This window comes from Neomonachus schauinslandi, chromosome 8 (assembly GCF_002201575.2).
Source record: "Neomonachus schauinslandi chromosome 8, ASM220157v2, whole genome shotgun sequence".
NCBI classification, from domain to species: Eukaryota; Metazoa; Chordata; class Mammalia; order Carnivora; family Phocidae; genus Neomonachus; species Neomonachus schauinslandi.
Window position 1 is genome coordinate 112,496,845 of NC_058410.1, and position 14,779 is coordinate 112,511,623.

General features: G+C 48.8%; 1 protein-coding gene across 1 annotated transcript in view; it reads right to left on the reverse strand.

The window, feature by feature from the left end:
* TBC1D22B (TBC1 domain family member 22B) overlaps positions 1-14,779 on the reverse strand; it is a 71,274-nt gene that overhangs the window by 14,920 nt on the left and 41,575 nt on the right. Inside the window, exons 9-12 of the mRNA XM_021684614.2 lie at positions 5,969-6,075; positions 5,201-5,276; positions 2,495-2,622; positions 2,114-2,209 (exon numbers count right to left, since the gene is read on the reverse strand). Of these exons, the coding sequence (XP_021540289.1) occupies positions 2,114-2,209; positions 2,495-2,622; positions 5,201-5,276; positions 5,969-6,075 (407 nt within the window). The remainder of the gene's footprint in view (positions 1-2,113; positions 2,210-2,494; positions 2,623-5,200; positions 5,277-5,968; positions 6,076-14,779) is intronic.

Here is a 14,779-nt window from a genome sequence, read left to right on the forward strand (position 1 = left end):
TTAGACTTCATGCTCTTGATAGCCTGCTGCACCTCAACCACATGATCAAAACTGATAGCTTAGCCCAGCACATGGCCGTTCCAGCCCCCCGTGCTCATTTATCCTAGGACGCCGCACACACGGCTGGCTGGCAGAAGCCGTGGCTCTTCCTCAGCTGCCCGCGGCCTCCGCACCACAGCTAGTGTCTACTTCCAGAAGCCCACTCTGCCCTTTTCTGCCCGGAGCCCTAACGTGGGCAAGTGGGGTCCTGCCTCTCCATCCATCCGTGGACCAGACTCTGCACGGAAAGGCACAGCGCAGAGGCTCAGGGATCACGGGGAGCTGCTGCTCTTGAGAACACCTACGTTATTAGTTAGAGCTCAGAAGAACGTTCCACCTTCTCTGGCATCCCCCCCCCGCCTGCTCTTAAAAGACATATCTGCCCATTAAGAAAGAAAGAAAAAGGAAACCCCTCAGTTCAGAAACATGCAAAGCGGAGAAAGAAAAGCCCCCAGCTGTCCCCAGACAGAACGACCGTGAGCAGCTCCAGGCCTGTCCCTGCAGACTGCAGAGGCTCGCAGTCCATCTCCTCGATCCCCCAGTCCCCATTCCCCCCTTCCTGGGCCTCCTGGAGCAGCGGCCTGGCTGTCCACCACTAACACGTGCCCTCAGTCTTCTTCACATCCCCAGCCAAGGCTTCCAGGACAACACCCCACTCTCCCTGGCCGCCCCCTCGGCCTCCTCGCGAAGATGTGCCAGGGCTCAGGCCCGGGCCTCTCCTCTCTTCTGTCCACACCCACTTCTTTAGGGGGTTCACCTACTGTCCCGGCTTTAAGGACCGTCTAGCCAAAGGCTCCTCAACATACGTGTCCAGCCCAGACCTCTCTCTCTCTTTTGAGCTCCAGACTCGTTAACATTTATTTGCCTACCTAGATCTCCATTTGGGTGTCTAATGGCATTTCAAATTCGCCATGTCCAAAACTGAACTCCTGAAAGTCCTCCCTAAACCTGCTCCTCCTACAGCCTTCATAGAAACTCAGTCATCTTGACTCATGCCTTTCTGTCCTAAGCTACACCCAGTTCATCAGGAAATCCTGTTGGCTCTATTTACAAAATATATGCACGATCTACCCACTTGCCACACCTCCACTGCCACCATGCGGGTCCAAGCCACCCTCGTGTTTCCCCTGGAGGATTCTAACAGCCTCCCGCCTGGTCTCCCTGCTCCCACCTGTGTCCATACCCACCATCTCTGTAGAAAGCCAGAGTGAGCCTTTGAAAATATAAGTCAGATCACGTCCCTCCTCTGCTTAAGACCCTCTTAGGGCTCCCTGTCCACTCAGAGTAAAAGCCCAAGTGGCTACAAAGTCCTCTATGATCCGGGTCCCTTGTGACTCTCTGGCCTCACCTTTTCCTCTTCTTCGTCTGGTCCCCTGTGCTCCAGGCCACACTGGCCACCGCCATGATTCCGCAAGTAGCCCAGGCACACCACCGCCTTCAGGCCTTTGCACTGTCTGTTCCTTCTGCTTGGACACTCTTGCCCCAGATGTCCATGACTCACTCTCTCGCCTTCCCCGAGCCTTGGCTCAAATGTCACCTCAGTGAGCCTACCCTACTTTTTTTGGAATTGTAAACTGTCCCTTCCCTACCACCTAATAATCCCTTTATCCTGCTCTACTTTGGGGGGGAAAAAAAAATCACCTAACATCCTGTTTAATTTACTATGTTCTTGTTTATTGTTAAGTCTCTTTCCCAACTAGCATGTAAGCTCTGTGGGAATAGAGATCTCTGTCTGACTTACTTCTCAATATATGCTATGCCTTCAATAGTGCCCAGCACAGGGCAAGCATTCAGCAAATGCTTCTCAATGAATGAATGAAACATCTCTTAGGCCTGTCTACATGCTCTGCAGCATCTCTGGCCCTAAGACCCTTTTTCACACCGAAGAACTCTGGGGCCCGCTGACTTGGCCATTCTGCCAACCAGGAGGGGCAACCTCTTCTGAGCAGCCTGTCTGCTTCCCTCTTCCCGGCCACGTACCTGCCGTGGCCCCTTCTATCTGTACAGCCCCACGGACGGGATAACTCCCACTCTGATGCTCATCCTGGCCCAGGCTGGGCTCCTGGCCACTCACCTGAAAGTCCTCCTCATCCAAGATCTCTTTTCTCCACTTGATCAAGAAGGCTGCACACACGTAGAGATGAAAGTGGGAGAACCCTTCTGGTTCAGACTGGGAAGGGAAAGAACTGTTAGGTCTCCAAGCCCTGACAAAGAGCCAGCTCTAGGCCTCTCGGTTCCAATCCTGCTGCAAGGTGGGCACACAGCACAGCATTCCTTTCATGGCTGGGCACACAGAGGCCTGAGCAGATTCTGCAGCGGCCCTGCCCACGAGACTGAGGCAGACACAGAAATAGAAAGCGGGCGGGGGGGCTCTTGAGCAGTACACTCCAGCAGGGCGGGGAGCTGGGCGCCTCAGGGACAGCCTGGCATGGAGCGGGCAGGGGTCCCTTCATACCTGGTATGTGTCCCATAGGCGGATGGTGCAGCGAAGGGGAAGCTCCCGCATGAGCAGGTTGTTCATCCAACGAAAGGCAAACTGTAGGTATTCGACCTCGTACCTCCTGAAGTGATTATGTACCTGCTCTGAAACAGGAAGCGTCATTGGCCCCAAGGGTTCAACCTAGGGGACTGGTCCCTGAGAGAGTCACATGAGCCACAAAGGCAGTTTCCATCTCTTTCTCCCCCCTCTTCCTGGGGAAGCCAGGCATAGACGGGCCAAACAGGCATCTGGCCATCCTTTAGGCTTGCTTCCACCATCTCACAGCCACACTGCCTGGCTAACACAGCCCCACACGTAGTGAGACTATTTTAACATCCGTGGTGATGTTCTAGGTACCTTTCTTCCCTCACAGGCCTGCTCTCACCATAAAGCGGCAGACGTGAGGTCCACTTGGCTGCTTGACCCTATTAACTCTTGAGAGGAGGAGCCAGAATGGAAAAGAACCATGGGGGTCACCTTGGCCATCCTCCCCCCGGTGAGGACTTCCTCCTCAGCATCCCTGACAGATGGCAGCCAGCAGGGACTTAAACACTGCCGGAGAATGAGGTTCACTGACTCCAGCAAGGGCAGCCTCTCCCACTGATGTATTAAGTGATTCACCAGAAAGTGCTTCGCTGTATTCAATAGAAACTAGCTCCTTCCTGACTCCCACCCTCGGTGTTTGTGTGGTGCTCTGCAACAACCCCAAACCAACCGGATCCCTGTTCTACATGACAGCCCTTTAAACAGTGCTTACTAGCATTTTTAAAAAATTATTATCCTCCTCAGTCTCCTAATCTATAAAATGCAGATAATCATTCATACCTCAGAAGGTTTGGGGGAGGATAAAATGAGAAAACAAAAGTGCGTACAACAGCACCTGGCATGTGGTAAATATATAATTTTTTGAAAGAATAACTAATAACAATGGTTATTTCTGGGGAATAGAATTTAAGGAAGGGGAGGATGTTTATTTTTTATTTTGTGTTTTTCCAAATTGTTTTAATTTTTCTAATGCATATTATTTGTATAACTGAATGAAACAATAAGGCCACAGACATTTATAAATCCCCTATCCTCAAGTACTATGCCTTTACTGATCAGGTATTTGCGAGGGCAGAAAAAACAAGGATGACGCAGATGGTGGCAGAAACCGCAGCCTCTGCCCTCTGGAACCTGGGATGAGGGATGCAAGAGAGCTGCATGTGGGCCCCACACTGGGACTAACAGCTGGGTCAGGGCAATGAGACAGAGAGGAAAAAACATCCTACGGATGATGTGTCGGAAACCACTGTAAATCAGCAAACAAGATGGGAAGACTGAAATCCTAAGTCATAAAAGGAAGCTGGAATGAGTGGTACAAATCAGGGAAGGTTTTCAGGAAAAGAGAAGCTGGGGAAGAGAGAAAGACATGCAGTTTTGGGCCGGGGGGTGGGGGGGGGGGGGCCGGGGAAGGCATTGCTCTGGTGAAGCGCAAAATCCCTGATAAAAAGCCAGGAATGGGGCGCCTGGGTGGCTCAGTTGGTTGAGCGACTGCCTTCGGCTCAGGTCATGATCCTGGAGTCCCGGGATCGAGTCCCGCATCGGGCTCCCTGCTCGGCAGGGAGTCTGCTTCTCCCTCTGACCCTCCTCCCCTCTCATGCTCTCTGTCTCTCATTCTCTCTCTCTCAAATAAATAAATAAAATCTTTAAAAAAAAAAAAAAAAGCCAGAAATGAGATTTCTTAGTTGTGCAGTTTCTGGCGGAGTCCTAAAAAAGCTTTACAACTTAGCTGGTGCTACAGAGCCCACTTAGCAAAAGACTTCGCTGTGAAGTGCTAGGCTTTCTTTATGAAGCTTAATTCCGACGTCTCCTACTGGGTCTCAATTTCTTTATCAGTAAAAAGCAGGGCTTCCCGAGTTGCCTTTTAGTTCTAGAGTCTCGGGTCCCAAGCCAGAGCCGAGGAATGACTGCGAGGCTCCTGCTCCTCAAAGACATCCTGCTTTAGGAAGAGCCATGTCTCCCTCCTTGCCCCCCGCCTCCCTGCCCAAACAGGTCCCAGGGAACTGTAGAAAAGCCCTCCCGGGGTATCAGTCAGACCTGAGGACTGTGCATCAAGCCCAGGAGTCCCGAGTGACATCACCACGTCAAGGACAAGGTCGGACTACAGCTTGACGCTAAAAGCAATGGAGAGCCAGAGGAGGCTTCCGAGCAAGAGAGGGACGTGACCAGGACAGCGCTTTAGAACGATGCAGTTGAGCGACAGAAGGTTTGGAAGAGGAAAGAATATGGAGGAGGCAAGTCTTTCTAGAAGGAAGCTGCAGAAACCCAGGCATGGCTGGACCAGAGCTGTGGCTAGGGAAATGGAGCAGAAAGGGTGAATTTGAAAAGAAAAGAAAAGGGGGTGGTGGTTAAGGGAGAGGTAAAAAAGAAAAAAAAAGGTGAATGTGAAGGGAGACGCTGAAAGAGAATTGGTAGAACTTGGTGACAGAATGCAAAGGAGAAAGAAGAACTTGAGGTGCCAGCAAAGCTCTCCCCTCCCCTTCCTGCCAAGACGCCGAAGGACGTGGTGCAGTCAATGGCACAGAGTTGGAGAGGCTCGTGGCAAGGCAGGGGGCTGAGGAAAGGCCCCACCAGCACCCCTGGCTTGTGTCAGAATCATACTGTGCTTTATGCCAGAGAATTCCTCTTCCCTCCACCTACCATCAATCCGGCTAACAAGCTCTTCCAGCGCCTTGACCTTCTTCTGGATCCCTGGTTGTGCAAAGGTGTAGTTATCCTGCAAATGACAGAGAGCCCAGGATGAACACAGACTCCAAAGCTGTGCTACCGCTCTCAAGTTCACTGAAACACGTTTAAAAGCACAGGCGGTTTTGGGGCACCTGGATGGCTCAGTCATTAAGCGTCTGCCTTTGACTCAGGTCATGATCCTAGGGTCCTGGGATCGAGGCCCGCATCAGGCTCCCTGCTCCGCGGGAAGCCTGTTTCTCCCTCTCCCACTCCCCCTGCTTGTGTTCCCTCTCTCGCTGTGTCTCTCTCTGCCAAATAAATAAATTGAAATCTTAAAAAAAAAAAAAAAAAAAAAAAAGCACAGGCGGTTTTTCCAAAGCTGCTACCAGCATTCTAAGAAACAAAGGAATAAACAGAACAGCAGAGTGTGGGGAGAGTCTGACAGAGCCTTGCAATGTGGGGCACACCACCTGGCTCCGGGTGTCTAGTGGAAAGGAGCGGCACACTCTGAGGACAAAGCCAGGGGAACACAGAGACTTCCTTAGACTCCCGGGGATGCTGGACCACTGCCTTTGGAGGAAAACTGTAAAGTTAACAAAAGAGGTGAAGATGGATGGACCGAAACGAGGAAGAACCATGCTGGGTGGGGGACCCTGCATGATGCAGAAGGGCAGGAAGGGCCTCAAAGGCCTGCGGGGAGCCCCTGGACCCAGGCCACCCACAAGCGCAGATCTGGCTCACCTGGATCCCATCTAGCAGCTTGCTCATGCACCAAAAGCTGTCAGCTTCAATGCTTCGAAGCATGTCCTGAGACAAATTGGTCACATCAAAGTTCTCCACATCCTCTTCTGTAAAACAAAAGGAGAAGAAAGTCCAGAGGTCTTCTCTAAAAAATGGAGAAAGACAGAGTCTAGTAACTTCAACAGGGTCCTTAAGGCCAGGGGAGAGCCCAGCTAACCTGATCCCCAGGGACAAGGGCCTGCCCTCCTCCTCCCCTGGTCAGGTGGGCAAGCGTGTCCCAGGAAAGTGCTTGAGGACCTCATTACAACACGGAACAGGCCATTTCTCACGCCAATTCCCCTGGGTCCAACATACCCTTCTCTTCTGCATTTGTCATTCAGTTTTAGAAAAAGGTATTTCAGGCCTCATGCTCAGTGAGCTTTACCCAGACCCTCGGAGATGGTCTGGAAAAATTCTTTGATTTCAGAAATTCAGTAAGCTGTCTGGCACACTCACACTTGTATGTAGTGAGAAAGCTGGGGCCAAATGGCCCCCATGGTTCATTTTAAAGACCGAATCTCCATATTCTGACAAGGCAGACCCATGGTCTTACCACTCAGAAGTGAATATGAGCACGTGAGGGCAGATGGGCCAAAGCTGTAGGGGCCTCTGGGATTTAGTTTCACCAAGTTGGTAGTTCCTAAACAAGGTTCCATAAAACATCAAAACGATAGGATACTCCAAAAGAAGGGGGTTCCATAGACGAATAGGGTTGAGAAATGGTGCCTCACATATCTTCATCATGGAGATTCACAAAGATCATAGCATACAGAAGGACACGAGGAGTTATAACGAATTCTGCATTAAGTACATCTGTCCCCTATTTATCCAGCACTTTCCAGGCTTCTTTAGCCACAGGACCTCTTTTAAAGAGGATCATCTATTAGCTTCTCATGGAAACCCCGCACTAAGTAACAGTAGTGAGAGGTAGTCTATCTGGTCGGAGATCCAAGTGGGGACAACATCGAGAGTCTTCTAGAACCCTGAAGAAGGAAAAGGCCATGGGAGGTTTCCTTCCTGCCACAGAAGTGGAAGTACTAAGAAAGGCTCTCCTTGGCCGACACGATGGGCCGCCTCAACCCACAGACCCCTGTGTGCTCGGCCGAGGCCACAGGAGGAAATGTTCAGGCTTGAGTTCTGTGACAGAGGCGGCTTTTCTCTTTAGACCCAGAGCCCTATTTTGAAAACAGGACGTTCACTGCAGTCCCTGGTGCTGCAGAGACACAGGTACCCGACAAAACATATTCAGAATCCAGCCCTTTCATTTATGAGAATTATTACTAAGACCTGCAAGTGAACCCCCTTGGGGCAACGTGTAACAACTCTCGGATTTTCATCCTGTATAAACTGCATTTTTAAATGGACATCAAGGGCTAGAAAAACCTTTTTGGGGAGGGTGGGGTGCTTTGTCAGAAAAACTATAATGCTAGAAACAACCTAAAAGTCTGACTCGAAGTACGGCCACAGGTAATCCATGCCAAGTGCTAACAACGGTGCCTGGCACGCAGTAGGTACAACACAGTTTCTTTCAGATGAAGTTTATTAAGAATTTGTAATGACACAGGAAAGTCACAGTTTTAAGGGAAAAGAGCAAGATACAAAATTATTTATGGTATACTCCCAGCTACTGTACATACAATATTTATGTGTGCTTATATAAGCACAGAGGAAAGACAAAATATATCACAAGGTTTACAGTGTTTATTCCCTAGGTAGTAGGGATAAAAGATTATTTTCTTCAAGCTTTACGAGACTTTTCAAAATTTCTACAATAAACGTAATTTTTACAGTCAGGAAAAAAATGCACATTATTTTAGGAAAAAAGGGGCTACAATTGACTACACCTGCCTTTTATCACTAAAAAGGAATAAGGATTTTGTAAACTAACACTAAGCTTGCAGAAACTAAGACTTCAGATAACATATAAAGGTCCACTTGAGAAATCACATTAAAAAAAAAACCTTCCAAGAAATATCATCTTCCCCTCCACCGCCCCCCTGCCGCCAACTTCAACACTTACTATGTAACATACACATACTATGGATTTAGTTAAATACTACTGAGCTCTAAGTCCCAGTTCAGAATCTTCCTTTTTCTCTTGGCCTCCGTATTACATTTCTGAGATGCTCCCGTGGTGCACCACACGCACCCCCACCACGTTACATATCCGCCCCTCCCCTCCCCGGGGGTGGATTCCCGGTCACCTCCAACTCCCACCACCACAGACAACCTGACCCACAGGCTCCGCCAGCCCACTCTCCAGGGCCGGGCCAGCAGTACGGGAGGACAGTGCCATTTCCTTGAGTGACCACAGCTGCTCCACCCTGTCCTAGGCAGCAGCCCCCTGTCTGAGAGAAGAGGCTTCTAAGAAAACTGTGAAACCCACGAGAAAGGCTCCAGACAAAAACCACCCCTGGTACTCCCACACACATTTCCCAAATGAACATCCAGAACTCCCTAAGAATTTGAGGAGTCTTTCCCAACTCGGGCACTCTACAATTCCAGAACACTGCAGTGGAAATGTAACTGGTAAGGGTAACAAGGGAGAAAGAGTCTGGGTCCCCGAGAACACTGAGGATTGGCCCTGGCAGCCTGTGGGTTTTTTGTCAGACAGAATAGCATGGGGCTGAGAGTAGAGACTCTGGAGCCAGACTCAGATCCTGGCTCTGTCACTCACTAGGTATGTGGCTTCGGGCAAATGACTTCACTTGGGTGCCTCAATGCCTCCTTGGTTAAGGTGGTAATACCCTACCAGTCCGTTAATGCATGAAAGGTGCGAACAACCCTGCCTGGCACAAAATTAGCATTATGTAAATGTTAGCTAGTGTCATTGTCATTAAATGAGGAACAAATAACCTTCTATCTCTTCTGAAGCCTCTGTTGTTCTGGATCTCTTATTTGCAGCCAAATTTAACCTAATCCCAACACATACCTTAAAAATAAGTCAATTTTCAAAGCCTTCCATTTCCACCATTCGGTCTAAAGGAGGAAAACCTAACAACACGAGGTCTTAAGTCGGTAAGATGCCACTCTCAGTAACTGTACCAATTCCAAACCTTGAGCTGTCCAGGGAGCAAAGGAACCAACAGACAAGATGCTGAGCCCTCCCCGGGGGCTCTCGTCTCCCCATGTGCTGCCCCGATGCCTGGCCTGCCCATTAGCCCTTTGCTTTCACAGGCAGCGAGTTCAGCAGCCTTTCAGGGAGTGGGAGGAGAGTTTAGTTCTAGCGTTCTGCCTGCTGGGAGGATAAAATTCACACATTCAGTCAAAAACTGTGAGCTGAGTGCACCAGCAAAAAGCAGCAGAGAAAGGGAGGCCCAAATGCTCTCTGAAGAACTTCATTCAGCATAAACAGTCTGTTCAGAAGGATCATTAAACATTCCACTTGAGAAAATTCAACATATAATTGAAGTTGGAATGGGAAACCATGCCAGCAATGCAGTCTCGAATGAGGGCAGCGTCTTCGGTTGTCATTATGGAGCATACGACAGCCAGGACTCAGACTGGAGGCAATGAGATTTTAAGGATATTTTATGGCTATTTTAAAAGGCAAAGCATCCAAAAAGAGGAAGCCCAAAAGCTCTTTATAAGAATCAAATTGCCCGCTCTGGGCTTGACGAGAACATGCCCATTTATTAGCAGATAAAATGTACTTGAGTGGTGACTCCAGTCAAGTGTTTATTTTTCTGAGAACTCCAAGTCCTGGGCCTGAAATCAGGCTTGTATATGCTTCAAATACTCCCCTACAGCTCTGGGAAGAACTGGTTCTGCTTAAACTGACAAGAGTAACTTGTCTCTTTGCTGCTCTAGGCACTTCCCAGGAACCATCTGTGATTGCACGGCAATTTCTAGATTTTGTGATCTGTTGGGTCAGAATGATTCAGCCCAACTGGCAGACAGGAGAAGGTTTGAAGCATCAGAATTCAGACAGCCTTTCTATTTCCCAAAGCCTCTGGTTTACCTGATTCCTGTTTTTATTTTTTTAAGACCAGACGCATAAGAATACCTTACGTAATGTTTTCTGAACACAAAAGTAAACTGACAAAAGGAAAAAAGTAAAATTGGGGTCATACATCTAAAGAACCTCATAAAATAAGAACTTAAATATTTCATCCAGGAAAACACCAATTTAAGAAAAGGGTCAAGGAATTCATCTGATCACCTGTATGTAATCATTCTTAAGTGCTATATAAACGTATTATTGGGGGCGCCGCGTGGCTCAGTCAGTTGGATGTCTGCCTTCGGCTCAGGTCATGATCTCAGGGTCCTGGGATCCAGCCTGGTCTCGGGCTCCCTGCTCACTGGGGAGTCTGCTTCTCGCTCTATCTCTGCCCCTCCCCACAGCTTAGGATTTCTCTCTCTCGCTCGCTCGCTCTCTCAAATAAATAAATAAATATTATTGGGCACTATTCATCTGGCATTTTCAGGTAAGCATATGATGGCAGTAGCTGGGACAAGGATGCCACCACAAAACCTAGTATGGAGAGGGTGGAGGGGCCCCCGGCTAATCCCTGGAAGGTCAAATGACCTGACAGAGAAAGAAGAGTAAGGAGAGCTGGTCTCGTCCAGGGAGAAGGTCAGAGGAAAGACTTCTTCTGAGGCTCCTACAGAGCAGAGACACGCAGGGAGACGGTTCTGTTTCATGAGGACTGCATTACGGTTCGTGAGAAGGGAGGCATGCTGTCTCAAAGATGCAGAGAAGCAGCTGACCAGGGAGCCCCTCCCGACACTGTGCTTGTCAGTCAGTGAGGTGACTAAAAGGTAAGGATGAACTCAGAACGATACATGATCTCTGGCTGTACCCAACTCAGCGTGGAGTAGCCTGAGTATACGTGTGTCATGATACCCCAGTTAAAATTAATTTTAAAAACAGCATACTGCCACATTTTCTCAATTTTCCTCAGGTTCCTGTATTACTTTTACTTCGCAAACATTCGTGACTGCTGGTTAACTCAGCCTCTTGGCACAGGCTCTAGGACCCCGGATCGTATAAACACAGACCATACGAGTATTCAGGCGAAAGGGGCCAAAGAAGGGCCCAGTCCAGCATACTTACTCTTCTAGGACCTGCCCAGAGACCACTCACAGGGACAGGCAGCATGTCACCAAGACACCATGACGTGAACAGGCTCTGGGGAGTCCAGGGCCCCCAATGTCAGCTGCTCAGAGGCTTTTCATCTAGGCTCAAACATCTTGCATATGTTAGCTATCACAATCTCTCCTCGGTTACAATTTCTCACTTATTCTGGGTCAGATGCCAGAGAGACAGAGCCAGCAGGCAGGCACGCACGTGCCACTCAGCTCACTGCCAGGGAGAGGGCAGGCGAGGTCTGAAAGTCCCAGAGATGATAAGCCACAATTTGCCCTTGGAGAACTTCCCTCCTCTGAGACAGGAAATCCAGCCCTGGACATCCCACCAAATGCACACACCGCTCTCAAGCGTCAGCTCCAAGTGGTTCAGCTCAGCCCTCTGGCTGTGTGTTGCTGGGAAGAGCCTCCCATAGTCCTCAACTGCCTGGCACATACAAGGCTACTTACTTCATCTCTGAAGACGGGGCCAGGAGGCATCTTGAGGAAAGCGTCTAAATAAGGCGGGCGCTAAAAACTTCAGCATCAACCACACTCCCCAACTCCCTCCAAACCAAGAGCATTAAGATAGAAAATGGAATACTGTTACTACATGATTTAATTTATAGAAAGTTTAGAAACAGGCAAAACTGATCGGGGTGTTAGAAGTCAGTGAAGCAGTTACCTCTGAGGGGTAGGGACTAGAAGGGAACACAGGGGCATTTCGGCAGTGCTGGAAATGTTCCATGACTTGACACGGGTGCTGGCTAGTTAGAGGAAATGTATCGAGCTGTGCATGTATGAGATATGTGTTTTTTAAAAAGTGTATTATTCTTCAATATAAAGTTTATGCTTTAAAAGAAAACAAGAGGGGGTGCCTGGGTGGCTCAGTTGGTTAAGTGACTGCCTTCTGCTCAGGTCATGATCCCAGAGTCCTAGGATTGAGCCCCGCATCAGGCTCCCTGACTGACAGGGGGCCTGCTTCTCCCTCCCCCTCCGCTGCCCCCCCTACTTGTGCTCTCCGACTCCCCCCCTGCCAAATAAACAAAAAAAAAAAATCTTTAAAAAAAAAAAAAAGCAAACAAGGAATGTCCTTTTAAGCCCGTAATGAAAACCCACCATTACTACAGAAGTCCGTCCGGTTTCATCTTTGGCCTCCACACATCACGAGACAGGGAGGAACAGGATGGGCAGGGTGGGTATCACACGCAGAGAGTCGGAGATGAGGGGGAGAAGGAAGCCTCCCGGGAACCGAGAGCACGGGCTGGGGTTTAACCCCCAACAGCCTGGGACCAGGACCTGGCGGCAGAGTCCATGGTGCCTGAGTACGTGGGGGGTTCTTACCAACAAGCCCTTTTCTCTGAAAATCTGCGTGCCAACTATCAAAAAAGTAACTGCACATTTCGCCCCTCACCTCCTTCAGGACTTAGCACCAATGTCCTCTCCTCAGTGTGACCCTGGCTCACTGCCCTGTTTGAAACCTGTTGCCGTCACCACTCTTGCCAACACGGCATCAACCCCGCTTCAGTTTTCTCCACAGCACTCGTCACAACCCGGCAAAAAATACCTGCTTTTCTATTCATTGTCCGTGTCTGCTCATCAGAAGTTAGGCTCTGTGAAGCGATTTCTTTTTACGTGTAATTTACATACAGTAGACTACACGTAAGTGCACAGTCCCCCCCCCCCTTTTTTTGAAAGCAAGAGATCATGTGTGCAAGTGGGGAGGCGGGGAGGGGATAGAGGGAGAGAGGGAGAATCTCAAGCAGACTCCATGCTCAGCACAGAGCCTGACAGGAGGCTCGGTCTCACGACCCTGAGATCACGACCTGAGAGGAAATCATAGGCGGACACTTAACCGACTGAGCACCCAGGCGCCCCCACAGTTCCATTCTGACGCATGTATACATCTGTGTAAAAGATACCTCAGTCCAAATAGAGAACATTTCCAGCACCCCAGAAATTTCCTCATGCCTCTTCCCAATCTCCAACCACAGTCAACCACTGCCTTGATTTCTGTTGCCATGGATTATTTCTGAATTCCATTTAAATGGAATCACACGATGTGTACTTTTTTGGTTTCTGACTACTTTTGTTCAACATAGTGATTTTGGGATGGTTTCTTCCATGTTGTTGCGTTTACTAATAGTTCATTTTTTTTATTGCTTAGTACGAATCCATTGAATTTTCCTGTATCAGATTATTTAGGTTGGTTCCAGTTTTTGTCTATAAGAATAAAATTGCTATGAATATTCTTATACAGTCTTTTGGAAACTGTAAGCTTTCATTTTCCTTGAATAAATAAAAGTAAAAGCCAGTGATTTTTGTCTACTTGATTTACTTATGATTCACATCCCCAGTGCCCAGTACAGACGCTCAATGAATACATGCTGTCCATCCCTTAGAAGAGAGAAAACTGGCTAACTCAGCACAGCACCAAAATATTGTAATCCACTGCCCTCTGGTGGCCAAGCGTAGCAAAGCCATACCAATCCCCAAATGTCTTGGACAAAGTTATAGTGACATTTTCATTCTGTCATTCATCTAGACACGTGTGAAAGGCCTATTTTGGACATCAAAATGAAAGCAATGGGAATATAAGATATTTAAAATAGTCTCTGGTCTCAAAGGATCCTACAATCTGGTGGCAGAGAGCAGGAAGACAATACAAACGATAACCAGTGTGGTAAAGTGCTACAAAAGAAACGTACAGGGTCATGGAAAGAGCACTATTGGGGTGACGTGGGCAAGGGGAGGGTGAGGGGCAGGCTTCCTTCTGTAAAGGATGCACGAGGATTAGCCCAGGGAAGAAGGAGGAGATGGTGCAGGACAGGCTTTAGATGACAAATGTCAATTTGGGAGGGCTGAGTTGAAGGGGTGAGGAGGAAGCAGATCCCACAGGGCCTTGCACGAGCTAGATAACCCGGCCACTTGAACCTGTACGTGACGGGATGTTACCAAAGGGCTTTAAGCAGAGGAGCTGCATGGGCCGGTGTGTGTCTGAACGGCGTGTAAGGTAGATTTGAAAGGGGGATAAAACCAGAGAAGGGAAAACATGATTGGCCATTTCAGCAATCCAGGCCTGACCTAGGGCGGTCACAGGAGAATGGAGAGGGAGGCAGATTCCAGAAACACTGAGAAAATCATCAGAGCTTTGTAACTCACTGGATATAGAAGGCTGAGACTCATGCCCAATTCTTAGCATTTCTGACTTTGGAGTCAGGAAATGCTGCCAACTGAGACAAAAGTGTGGCCGGGTGTGGGGAGAAAAGGAGTCAGTGAAACATGGCGGCTGCGGAGCCTCAGGGTAGCAAAAATTGCAGGCTGTCCACAAATAACTGTTTCCCTTTACTTCTTGGTGAAGGGACCCCTAAAGGGTACTGGCACCCGGGCTTCCAGCCTCATCTGCAGCTAGCTATAGCCATATGACTAAGTGCAGACAGAAGAGATTCAAACCCAAGCACTATATACAACTTTTGGAAGTGTGCTTAAATGGAAGGAGTATGCCTTTCTTCCTTTCTTCCTCCATACTGGATGGAATCCAGACATGATGGCTGGAGCACAAATAACTGTCTTGGATCACAAGAAGGAAACCAGAGGCTGAATGAAAATGGTAGAACAATAAGAGAGAGGAGCCTGGGTCCCTGATATCTTAGGGCAGCATACAAGCCCTGGACTACTGACCTCTTGACTTTTCATGTGAGAGAA